The sequence below is a fragment of the Puntigrus tetrazona genome, chromosome 9, assembly GCF_018831695.1.
Source record: "Puntigrus tetrazona isolate hp1 chromosome 9, ASM1883169v1, whole genome shotgun sequence".
Lineage (NCBI taxonomy): Eukaryota > Metazoa > Chordata > Actinopteri > Cypriniformes > Cyprinidae > Puntigrus > Puntigrus tetrazona.
In genome coordinates, this window is record NC_056707.1 from 2,925,936 (window position 1) to 2,938,191 (window position 12,256).

The 12,256-nt window shown below is 39.8% G+C and overlaps 1 protein-coding gene across 4 annotated transcripts; it reads left to right on the plus strand.

Moving 5' to 3' along the window:
* Positions 1 to 430: 430 nt before the first annotated feature.
* Positions 431 to 4,485, plus strand: vgll3 (vestigial-like family member 3). 4 transcript variants are annotated; one of them, XM_043248229.1, is made up of 4 exons: positions 431 to 779; positions 1,973 to 2,303; positions 2,717 to 3,157; positions 4,058 to 4,485. In XM_043248229.1, exons 1-4 carry the CDS (start codon positions 627 to 629, stop codon positions 4,096 to 4,098), a joined length of 966 nt encoding a protein of 321 aa, XP_043104164.1. In that variant the 5' UTR covers positions 431 to 626; the 3' UTR covers positions 4,099 to 4,485. The 4 variants fall into 4 exon arrangements, with proteins under 4 accessions (XP_043104164.1, XP_043104166.1, XP_043104165.1 ...); XM_043248231.1 differs by having other exon boundaries at positions 2,720 to 3,157; XM_043248230.1 differs by having other exon boundaries at positions 1,976 to 2,303.
* The last annotated feature ends 7,771 nt before the right edge of the window (positions 4,486 to 12,256 follow it).

The following is a 12,256-nucleotide window of genomic DNA, read 5'->3' on the forward strand; positions in this document are numbered from 1 at the left end:
GGTGGCAGCACATGCCCTACCTAAATCATTGATAATTACGAGGACGGGACATGAAATCAAACCTCAGTTATTACAATTTAGCCTCAAGCGCCCAACATATTACCATTACCAACTAATATACCGCATTATCAAAATGCGTATTAGGCCGTAAGTGAACATAAATTAAATTTAGAGATGCAAAGCAATAACGCCAATAAAGACATCATGCTCTCAGCTACGTATCTGTTAATTATTATGTAATTGTTAGCTTTGAGCGTTTACGAGATAGCTCATTAGCACGCGCTTTTTCTCTTCCCAGCCGTAGTTTATGAATATTTGTTCATTTATTCAGCGCAGCGCCGATTCCACCAATCAGATCGCGGCGGCGCAAACTTCCCACCAATCAGAGACGCTCCCGTAACTTCCACGAGCGGCTCGCGCCCGTGTTTTGACGCTCCGTCCGTCTGTAGGCGGCGAAGCCTCGACGGGGACGCTTTTGTTTTTATGCTAATATTTTCTTTTGCGAACCGCGGCGCTTTTGTCAACGCTCAGGTTTATATCGGGGGGGAATGATGGCAACGTTTATCCGCGGTTGAGGAAGCTGCCGTGTTCCTGAAGAGCCTCTCGAGATCGCCTGAGCCTCTGCCATGAGTTGTTTGGATGTTATGTATCATCAGAGTTATGGAGCTCATCACTACTTGCCCGCGACATCGGCAGCGGCAGCAGCGGCGGCTTACAAGGCGGCATATTACCACCATCAACAACATCACCATCAGCAGCAGCAGCAGCAGCAGCAGCAGGTGGGTCACACAACTCATCAAGAGTCACGAAAAGACAGCTTACAGCCTATAACTATTACCTGCATGTACGGTCAGACCAGAAATCAGCTGGTAGGATGTGTGATATTTCTGAGCAGGACACTGTAGTCCGTGTATGTAAGTGAGGATGGCAAAATAAAGTGGAGGCTGGTCAAAAACCGCTCATATGGGGGATGCCGATAAAACTTTGGCAGCAAACAATATTCAAACACTTTGAGCTGACCATGCTTTGCTTACGTGTTTTTCCTTTAATTGCTAATGCAACATGTTAATGAACAAAATTAGGCATTGCTTGGCCGTACCTTCCTATCAAAGTTATCTGACATTATCACGATGAAGTTCCTCTAACTTTATTGTCTATTTTCTAAACTAATGTGATAATGTGAGAAATGTTGTCTGAATAAATTCACTACACACACACACACACACACACACACATATATATATATATATATATATATATATATATATATATATATATATATATATATATATATATATATATGAATGATGAAGTTGGAGTTGCAGTCAACAAGTGTTTAGACACTGTTTAAAAAGCATTTCAGATATGCAGCTCATGAAGCATGTTTTCTTTAGCATTTTAGGGTCATGTTTTATTTTAAAGCGTCCCTGTTACAGTGTAATAATACATTTAAGTTATAGCAATTTTAATTAACTGCGTGCTATATGGTTAGGATTAGGGATACATGCATGTAATTACGCATGACTTATTGTTATGTTTATAATAGTAAGTGCATGTGACAAGGACACCTCAAAATAAAGTGTTACCCATTTTAGTCAGTCCTATACTTGCATTTGAAGATTTGCTGATTTTATTTTTACTCTAAATAAAGTGTAATGTAGTAATACTGTGAGAAGGCTGTCCCCAGGCTGATTTATCCTCCAAATTCTACTGTTATCAAATAAAACCGCATGACATTCGATATAGAATTCTTCAAATTCCGTGCAGTGAATTACAGCTGAATGTGTTTATACAGTCTCTCGTACGGAAATCTTCACGGCCGTAAATCAGCGAGACACTAATGTGCCAAGTGTGGGCACGGGGCCATCGGTTTAGAGACAATCTATTTTGGTCGAGGACCAGGTGGTGTGTGTGCGTGCCGTTCACCCCTGACCCGCCATTCTTCACGTTTAACGCTCTCTGTGTCTTCCAGCAGAAGAAGTTCAGTGCCTACAGCAGGATGCAGGACTCTGAGGAGTTTCCGTCTCCCTGCGGCCAGAGTAAACCGTCTGGAGCGCTGAAGCCACGTCCTGAGCCTGAGCTTCCAGCGGAGGAGGCGCAGGGAAGAGGCGAAGAGGAGCGCTGCAAGGAGACGCAGCCGGCCGAGGCCGAGTACCTGAGTGCCAGGTGTGTGGTCTTCACCTACTTCAGAGGAGACATCGGGGATGTGGTGGACGAGCATTTCTCGCGTGCCCTGAGCCAGCCCAGCGCCTTCAGCAACGACGCCAAGACCGGCAGACTTCCCTCCGGAGGGCCGTGGAAAGGTACAAGACAGGGTTTTATGGGATTATCTACGATATCTGCAATCCTACAATGCAATACTAGTGTTCGTGGATAAATGTAGCCGATGACCGAATTGAAACAGCTTCATGCAGTTCATTGCAACCTGCGGGTCAGATTGAATCCAGTCATTTTAATAGTTCTTACATACTGCAATAAAACCAAAACAAACATGTTCATATTTAAACATTTGAAAGTGCATTCAACATTTTAAATAGAAAAAAAACGCTTCTTCTTCTGTGTGCTTGGCTGAAGCTCAAACAGAAAGATCATCCCAAATCCAGTGCAGTGCACATTCAACAACTTCACGAAATTACAGCCAGTTTATATTTTTGGACTATAACGTTGATCTACAGCGCTGTTTAAAGCGAGGAACTAACGCTTCGCTGTGTTTCAGAAGGAAACCCCCACTCCGAGGGTCAAGCTTTAGCGTCGTCCCTGTGGGGCGGCAGCTACCCACCTCAGGCCGACTTCCCCCACACCGCTGGCTTCCACCCCGCCGACGCCGGCCTCTGGAGCGGCCACAGCCTGCCCCCTCCCTCCGCTCTGGCTGACTCCTGGCACTACGGCCTGGGAGCGCAGGGTGGGGCGGGATACCCCCACGTGCACGAGATGTACCCTCACGTGCGTCACGCTCACCCTCACACCCACCACGTGCTCCATCACGCCCACAGCCCCGCTCTGGACCCGCGCTTCAGCCCTCTTCTGCTGCCCGGGGTGAGAGCGTCGTGCAGCCCGCCGTCCTGTGCGGACGGGATCAAAACGGAGCTGGAGGCCGGCGGCATCCCGAGCTGGCCCGCCTCGTTCCACGGCTCGGTGGACATCTATCACGATGCAGGTGGGTTGTGGGCATGATCACAGTGTGGTCAGTTTGGTAAAAAAAATTAAACATTTTTCAGGATTCTTGATGAATATATTTACAAATCTTTTCCCAATTTGGATTAATTTAATGCAGTTTCTATTAATTTAATGCAATAATGCATAATCTTATGAATAAAAGTAATAATTTCTGACTGAGCCCAAACAGTAGCGCATATAACAAATAAATAAAAATGAGTTAAAGACACAAAACACTGAAAAGAAAAGAATAGTTGCACCTCATATTGCCCAATAATCACCTTCCTTCTCCTCACTAGTTTGAAATGGTTTTACTTTTTACATTGTTCTGTAATTAAATTCAAATTTATATAATTGGATGCTTAAAATATCACTACCATATTAGTCACAGGCAAATGTTTTTTTTGCCAGTATTGGACACTTGATACTTGTGCAGGATACTTGGGCATATTGAATAATTTTGTGTCATTATCTTCTCTATTTTTACAGTTCGATTTGTTTTGCTGAAAAAAAAATTATATTATTATATAAAAATATGTATTATTATTATTATATTTTTAATTTAATGAACAGATTTTTAAAATTCTGAACATGTTATGATGCCTAAATTCAAGAAAAATATCATTCATATAATTATATGAATATAAATATATACATGTAAGTACATTTAAATATTTTCAAAATATAAGCTGCATGTGCGTGCTTTTTTTTGTATGTACATAATTACAAGTTCACAGCCATATATGATGTAAACAAAAACTTTACATATATATATATATATATATATATATATATATATATATATATATATATATATATATATATATATAGTTGCATTTCTAATATATAGAAATGTTACGTAAAGCAAGCATGTTTAAAGGGTTTATCTGCTTACCCACAGTGCTCGAGCAAGACAAAGCGAAGGCCAGTGTTTGGTTCTGAGTCAGAGACGCTCGACTGGACTCCGTGCCCGAGACCGGACCACTTCTGCAGCGTGGAGCCCTTCTTCACAGGACTCTCTTGGGAACTATTCAGGGCATCGTCAGTCTCTACCAGTGAGACAAGCACAAAAACAGCTTCGTAAAGCATACCATCCTGTCTGAGCTCGTGCCCGCTCGTGGACCAGTTCAGGACGCTTCTGTAAAGAGCTGTTCAAGAGCTCTTTCTTCACACAAAGGAGGCTTTCTGGTGAAGGTTGATGCTTTATAGAACTGCGTTTCTGTACTTGCCGCAGGTTCTGTTGAAAGAACTGACTGTATTAGTACAGCAGGCGGAAACGCGTGAGAAGATCTTGATTTACTTTAATATATTTGTCTTGTGACTTTACCGATTTGGTGTTTTCCGTTCGCGTCAATAGATTATTTTCGATGTCGAATCGTCTGCCGTTAGTTGTACCGCTTTACATGACCTGCTAAGTTTTATTGGCAAACTGTCTGCTTCGTTTGGATGGATTTATTAAAGCGTTACTTTGAAACGTTGTGAGTCGCGGTGCTTTATAACTCCGCATTGCTTTCGAATCTGTTTGCTTTCCCTCATCTGTGAGGCATTCGAGAGGTCAGTGGCACCAAAACACACCGCTTACGCTGCTCTTGACCAATTTTGGGAAGGAAATAAGCAGAACGCGAAGTCCCAGAAGGGACAGTGTCATTCCATTCACATTTAACTTCATCTCTCTCCTCGCAAGAGCCGCGCAATCTGGGACGTGTCATAAGCGGAGTTACGTCGCAAAAATGTTTACGTGAATGCTCTTAAATGTCAAAAGTCGGTATGCGCTTCCTGTCTGGCCGTCCGAGACGACTTGGGGCGATTGCGGCTGAAGCAGACTCCTCTCGTCCGCTGCAGATACGTCCTAATGGAGGACCTGAAGAATGCAGAGTGCGTAGAAAATGCGGTCCGGTGTGAAATCGAACATTATTTTGGAGGGCCGCAGCTTGAAATATTTTTATACCAGCGCAGTGCCAGATACTGCATTATGCCGGTCGTAAAAGACAGCTGCTGGGCCGGTTGTCCTGCGGCTCGAGGGTGAGATCTCTGACCAGGTGCTGCTCCGAGCATCAGCAGCTGCTCCGGACCGAGACGCACAGACTTACGTGATAGAGTTCTCAGACCGGAGACTGCGGAGGACATGGCGTGTTACTGAATCTTTGTCAAATACGGCGTAGGAAAGAAAGCATGCTTAAGCGAGTGTGCCCTCGTGGTCAGATTGAGAACTTGAGGGCTGCTAGGGCTGTCGAACGATTAATCGCGATGCTAAATAAAAGTGTTTGTGTACATAACGTGTACTGTGTATAATTATTATTTATTTACAATTACACACACATCCAGTATATATTTAGATGGATGTATGATCATTTAAATTACATATAAATATAGTTAATATGCAATTTTTCCTAAAAATATACTGTGTGTTTGTGCATTTATATATACATACTTAATATACACAGTACACGCACATATATTATGTGAACAAAATAGTTTATTTTGGATGTGATTAATCTTTTGGCAGCGCTAAATATTGCTAAATACTAAAAAGCACACTATCACGTGTACTTGATTTGTAATTAGTGTGTTATTTGATATTATATTTCAAGTCAATATCTTTTAAATGTATTATATAAAACAAATCACAAATATATATATAAATATGTGATTGAATAATATTAATAATATGCATTCAACAGTACACTTTAACCATATTCATCATTTAAAAAAAAAAAAAACACGTTTAATTCAGTGTTATATCTTTTTAAGTATATCTTTATTAAAAGCTACTCAAGTATGTCAAAGCACTAAAGTCCAGTGGCATTCAACTAACTGTTATAAATAAATATTAACAAATAATATATTCACTATATATTTTCACTATCATCGACATGTAATTAAGTTCATAAAAACATTACATCCGTTACATTCGGTTTTCATTTACTACTTTAAAGCATGTTACTCATGTAAGAAACACTATAATTAATTTTTATTAAAAATGCTGAAGATTAAAATTTTTTTAATCATTTGTTTGTTGTAGGAAGACAAAAAGATTACAGAATATACATTCATTAGATGTCCTCGAGAGATGGAGGACCCCACTCTAAATTGTAAAGTTTTTTGTCTAATCCACATATGTTTCAGGATTTAGTAGCAGAGCAAACAATACTTCAGTGAAGATGATGAATGACAGTGATTTTAACCTTCACAGCGAGAGTCTACTTCTGCTCTCCTGTGTCCAACAGTCATTGTTATACCTTGATTCATCCATGTTCCTCCGTGTTTTTGCCCATGTTGGCCATTAAAATGAAATGATGGCTGTTATCTCGCTGTAGTGGGTGAATAAGCGCGCTCTGCTAATTGCTGTACTCAATTATATAAGTTTTGCGATGGCCGTGTGATCACAGGCAGTGGAGCTCCTGAAGCAGCAGATAAATGAGGGTGAAGAGACCTGCCTGCTACGTTCAGTCGCTCTCCAGAGCCGGGTCGATACGAGAGCGCTCGCTGCAAACCAAACCAGAAACACCACTCACGTCACGGAGGCTCAAAGACACTACCTGCAAAGTAGTTAAAGTAGGCTTAATTTACAGCTTTTAATAATATATCAGGACCTTTCAGGACTCAACAAAACTCGTGTTTCCTTTCTGCTTGTAAATGTCACGCATAATTACGAATGAATAGCAATTAATGCACTGAATTAAACATCAAAGCTTGCAGACTAGAGTATTTTCTTATTATTTTACAGTGCGGTCTTTTGCCTGTCTGCTAATGTTTTCACTCTCCACACAATTTAAAATATGAATAAATGCACAATTCATTTATTGAATTGGATGAATACATGAATGAACTAATACATTTTTTGCTTTTTTGCTTGTTTCGTTTGTAAGGCATAAAAACAAATGAATAACCGGCAATGGTAACAGAGAGAAATCCACAGTTCTGTTCGTTTATCAGCTTTTTTTCTGTTGAACAATTTCATAACTGTGGACTACAAAACCAGTCATAACGGCCCATTTTTTTTAAATAATGGTAATTTTATAGTATTTTATGTTAGGCTGGTGTATGGTTTGTTAGGCTAGGACGATATTTGGCCGAGTTTTGATATATTTAAGGTAGGAAATGTACTAAATATCTTCACAGAACATGATCTTATGATCCTAATGATTTTTGCCTTAAAAGGTGGCTATTGCTGTGCTACTTGCGACAGGTTCATATATTTTGACCCATCTATTTAGTTGTTTACTTTTCTAATATACTAATAATATTTAGGATTGGCGTGGTTAAAAGATACATGCAATCGAATAATTTACGTGAAGTTGTAAGTGAAATCGTTAATAAAAATGGTATTTACTTCGTCGTGGGCCTCCGTTTGAGCTAAAAGGTTGTCAGGTGGGCCTGGCTCTTCTCCACAGGCTCCGCTCCTCCTTCAGGAAACAGAGCGTCACATTAGCATGGCATGCTAATCCACGGCACCCCTCCGAGACGCTACAGCCAGGGTCTAATCCCAACACACCTTCACTGAAGTCTGAATACCGTTTAAAAACAGTTGTACCGTAACAATCTGCGGCGTTCAAACTGATGTTGATACGTCAATGAATTTTAGCTGCGCCCGTGAGGACTTCACACATCCACTACAAAAAGTGCATTTATTTGATCATATTGTTTGATATCCATATGTCAGAAAGAGTTTCGGGGGAGCTGATTGACATTCCTTGCACTCGCAGCAAAGAATACAAAACAATTAACTAATTTAATACTTTAAGTTCAAATTAATCTAATAGTACACCCAGGACACTCTTAAAATGACCTTTTTTCTTTCTTTGCTACTTGTAAGTTGTAAGTGCTGGAGTAAGTCTATGAATTAATTCTTTTCATTACAGCTCAGGATCTGCCAGTCAGCTCAAACACTTGCTTTAAAGTCGGTGAAATGAAATGAATGGCTTGACTGTGAGTCAAACAAAAGCCCCGCGCGCAAAGACCGGAGGGTCACGCCAGTTCACCCCAGGAGCCTGAAGAAGGCCAGATGAAGCTCTCCAGTCACATTTTATCATGACTTTAATTGGTCGGACTGTCCCACAGACTGCTACCGTCTTTCAGTTTGTTAATTATCATTCTGCCGGTTAAAAACAAGCTGCGTGATGCCGCTTTATTTACTGAACAAATGACAGAACATGGTCTGTTTAAATATTTCCATGCAGTGTATGAGACAGCTTGTGAAAGTAAGCAGTAACTATAAAAAAATATCAATTGTACGGTTTAATGTCAGAATAGGGAGTGTGAAAACTTATGTATGAATAAAAGAGGTACATTTCTAACATTTAAAAAAAATCTGAAAATCCAAAATTTTTAAATGAAGTCTTTTTTTCCTTCTGGCAAGACGTAGTAGTTTTAGAGATGGGGAATACGTAAAGCGATTCATTTTAAAGAAGCAAACAGACAGAGGAAGCGCTTGTGATACCAGCCTGACCTTGTTCAGAGAAGTACATGCTGGAAGGAGAAAGGAATAAATAAAGAAAATGTGTTTTTCTGTGATGTACCAGGCATTGATCTCAGATCTCAGGTTTCTGGAGGCGATGTAGATTATATATATATATAATATATAATATAAGTCTTGAGTTTATGTCACACATATGGACTCTTTTGTTGTTGTTTTGTCTCCCCATGTGCTCTCTGTGCCCTACTTTCTGTTAATTATCTTTAGTGTGTTCACCTGTGTCTAGTTAATTTAGTAATTTCCTGTGTGTATTTAAGTCCAGTCTGTTTGTATTCAGTTTGTCTGACTTTCTCCGTCTTTAATACGCGTGGTTTTTGCCTGCCTGCCGCTTTTAAAACTATATCTACATCTAAAACTACATCTTATTATAAAGATAATATATAATATTTCAAACAAAACATAAATATGTGTATATATATATATATATATATATATATATATATATATATAAGAAGAAAAAGAATTTTAAATCATTCATTTAAAATACATTTATTTCATACTAAGTATAGGCTACTTCAAATCATATTTATTGACAAATCCCTTAGGTGACATGTCATGAAATCTGACTTTTCCAGGTTTTAAGTGCTATAATCGGGTCCATGATCTGGTCCAGGTTGGTTGGAAAGGGATCTCTTTGTAATATTACTGCCCCTGATCTGTAAACTTCCACCTGCTTTTTGATTTCACAAGGCAACAATTACCAGCTCTAATGGCAACAGTCTAAGAAAAACTGTGCTGTCTTTGGGTGCACAGATGAGGTTTAGACTCCCATCTTCAGACGAGACAAGAGAACAGAGGATTTATCGATTCATTTGCTGTCTATTGCTGCTGTCACACAGATCTGAAATGAACATGTGACTTCTTTCCCAGCTGTTTACCTTCACAAGCATAATGAACCGGCGCTTTCTGTAGGTAACTGTGGATGAGAACTCGGTTTAGTAATCACATGCCGTGACAGCCGCTTTCTGTCCGTGTCCTTCAGATGTGTGCACTCAGAAAACCGTATATCAGAAGTTCAAACTAATGTGATTTAAAAATGGCATGATTTCGGAGCGATAAACTTGATAATCAAAACCAAAACTGATGTTTTTTAGGAGGTACGAGCTGTAATGGAGCAGCTCTATTCCGCATTTAAAGACACAGGCACGGAAATCAGTGTGTCTGCCTCCATTTTGATTTCACTATAGGGTAGACAGATAAAATAATAAAAAATGAAATGGCACACCCATTCTAGTGATCATATAAAAAAAATTTTCCCAAAAAAATAAATTTGCTATTGCTAATGGCATATAAAATCGTGCAGGTTTTTTTTTATGTCATGGTTTCTTATCATAAAAAGTCCATAATTTTTTGCGTATCAGCTTGTGCTTGGGGAAACAGACTGATTAAATGGTCAAAGTGTCAAATCCGGAAAACGAATCTTTTTTATGCCTAATGCTGGATAAACGCATGAAAAGCACGGTGTCAAATTCCCAAGTCCCAGTAAAAGAGAGTGAGCCCGCAGAGGGGCTTGACTTCTCGCCCCTGGAGCGCTGAGCTGTCAAAACAGAGCTTTCTTCCTCGTCTCTCAGGCACATTCCTGCGTAATTGAGCTGATGATTAGTCTAACAATCACCAACACAATGCCAGCTGCCAGGATGTGAAACTGCCTAAATACAGGCATCCAGGATTGACCGGGCTCGTTTGGCAGCGCTCTGTTTGTTCAGTGGTCTTGAGGAGCATATGGCAATCATAAAGACCTCTTTAACCAAATATGATCTGATCTCTCACATCCACGCGCCAATAACTCTTTCAATTTGACAGATACATTTTGAATAATTTACTTTCCTCGTGCAAGCCAGCAGATATAAAATGCTTCCCTCTGGCTCTGTTTGGACGTTAAGGGCAGGGTCCGTTTTCTCCAGCCGTCACGTCAACACCCTCCTAAGTTAAATTAAATGGAGCGTGGCGCTTGAATTAAACTGCTTATGTCCTCAGATTGGAGCTCTCGCTTGTTTTTAGTGCCACCTGACCATTCAGTAGTTAATGAGCGAAAACAGGCTGTTCAATGGTGTAGAGCAAACTATATGATTAGTGCTGTTTTGAAGCTTTATATTGGACGTGCATTTGCCATTTTATAAGGAAAAAAGAAGCTTGCAATGATGCAGTAGAAGCACCATTTTTGGTTTCCCAAAGAAACTTCCAGTGAATGGTTTTTAAAGTGGGCCTATTATAATGAAAGGTTCCTATTTTGTTTTTGGGAGTCCCAAACCACAGATTAATATGCATGCAAGGTCAAAAAACACTTTCATTGACTCATAATGCGTGACTCATCATTTTACCAAACTATTAGTTTAACGATTGACTTTTCCAAGCCCTTTCTGGTGGTTGGTCGATTTAAAGCAGTGTCTGTGAGCTTTTAAAGCTCCAAAAGCAACACCTGCGTTTTCATTCAGAACGACGCAAAAATCAAGCTTTCCCAGGTCCGCGCGCCACAGGTGGGCGGGTCAATATGCAAATGTTTCACGTTGACATCAACATGAAACTGCTTGTGACCCTTTTATACTTTATACACGGTGCACTTTCAGTTTTAAAACTTTGCAGGATGTTTCCATTCATTTTCAAAAATCCATAATTAGGGGCACTTTAAAAAAAAACAACATTTTTAAATTGAAAGGCTTTCCTTTTTGACTTATGGAAAGTCTCCGCATTCCAAATTCGTTTGAGAATTATAGATGCCAATAAAGAACTTTTAATATGTAACGTATGCGTATGTATAGTAGGGTTCAAAAGCCTACCTGTCCAGGGTTGGGATCCACCTAAAAAAGCACGAGGAGCGTTTATGTAGAGTACATGTGGCATGCGCTTGTAGAAAAATGCATATTTGCACAGCACAGTTAAATTAGTGGTGTGAACATGTGGTCTGCGGAAACGTCGGCAGCTGGCGTGGCAGTAAATCAAAGTGAAACGCAGAGCTAATACATGGGCTAAAGTCGACACTGATGAGTGTTTAGAATCAGCCTTTAGGACTATCCCATCAACATTTCTGTTCGGTCCACCTGCAGAGCGCGCGCCCACCCACAGCGTAATGAGAGTGCATACCTCGCACTTAATGACAGTTTAGTTTCCTCCCTATTTCACACTGTGCAATAAAACCTAATGATGTTATCAAATATTTAGCGCCTGATAGCAGCCGCATGTTATTTAATATGCAAAAACTATATGAAGATGGTTCATCCATGCCGCATTTAAAATGTCAACAACGGGTTGTGTGTTGGAATGCATGAATTATTATATTATATATATTATATAGTGGAGTTAAAGAGCCACATTCTTGGAGGCATATCTAATAATAGCGTTTTGGGGATTAATGAGATTATTTCAGATGAGCCGTTTTACTGTGACAGTGTTTAGAGAGTAAGCTAGGGTTAAGTGTCACACTCAAGGGGAAAAGTGATCAGGAATGACATCTTTTGGGTTTTAAACCAACTTTCCAGTTGCCTGAAGCCGTATGTAACTTTATAGAAAACCTGTGTCATTTCAATAACAAATGCATAAAAAGTTTAGCAACACTATTTTTTAATAGTGCATTTAGGATTCTTCTAACTATGAGTAACTTTGCAACTATATGTCAGCTACCGGTCT

Bases quoted from the DNA above. Each gene is read 5' to 3' on its own strand.
- vgll3 (XM_043248229.1), top strand. From the start codon at position 627: ATGAGTTGTTTGGATGTTATGTATCATCAGAGTTATGGAGCTCATCAC. The intron at 2,304-2,716 runs GTACAAGACAGG...GCTGTGTTTCAG, and splicing joins CTCCGGAGGGCCGTGGAAAG to AAGGAAACCCCCACTCCGAG. The intron at 3,158-4,057 runs GTGGGTTGTGGG...GCTTACCCACAG, and splicing joins GGACATCTATCACGATGCAG to TGCTCGAGCAAGACAAAGCG.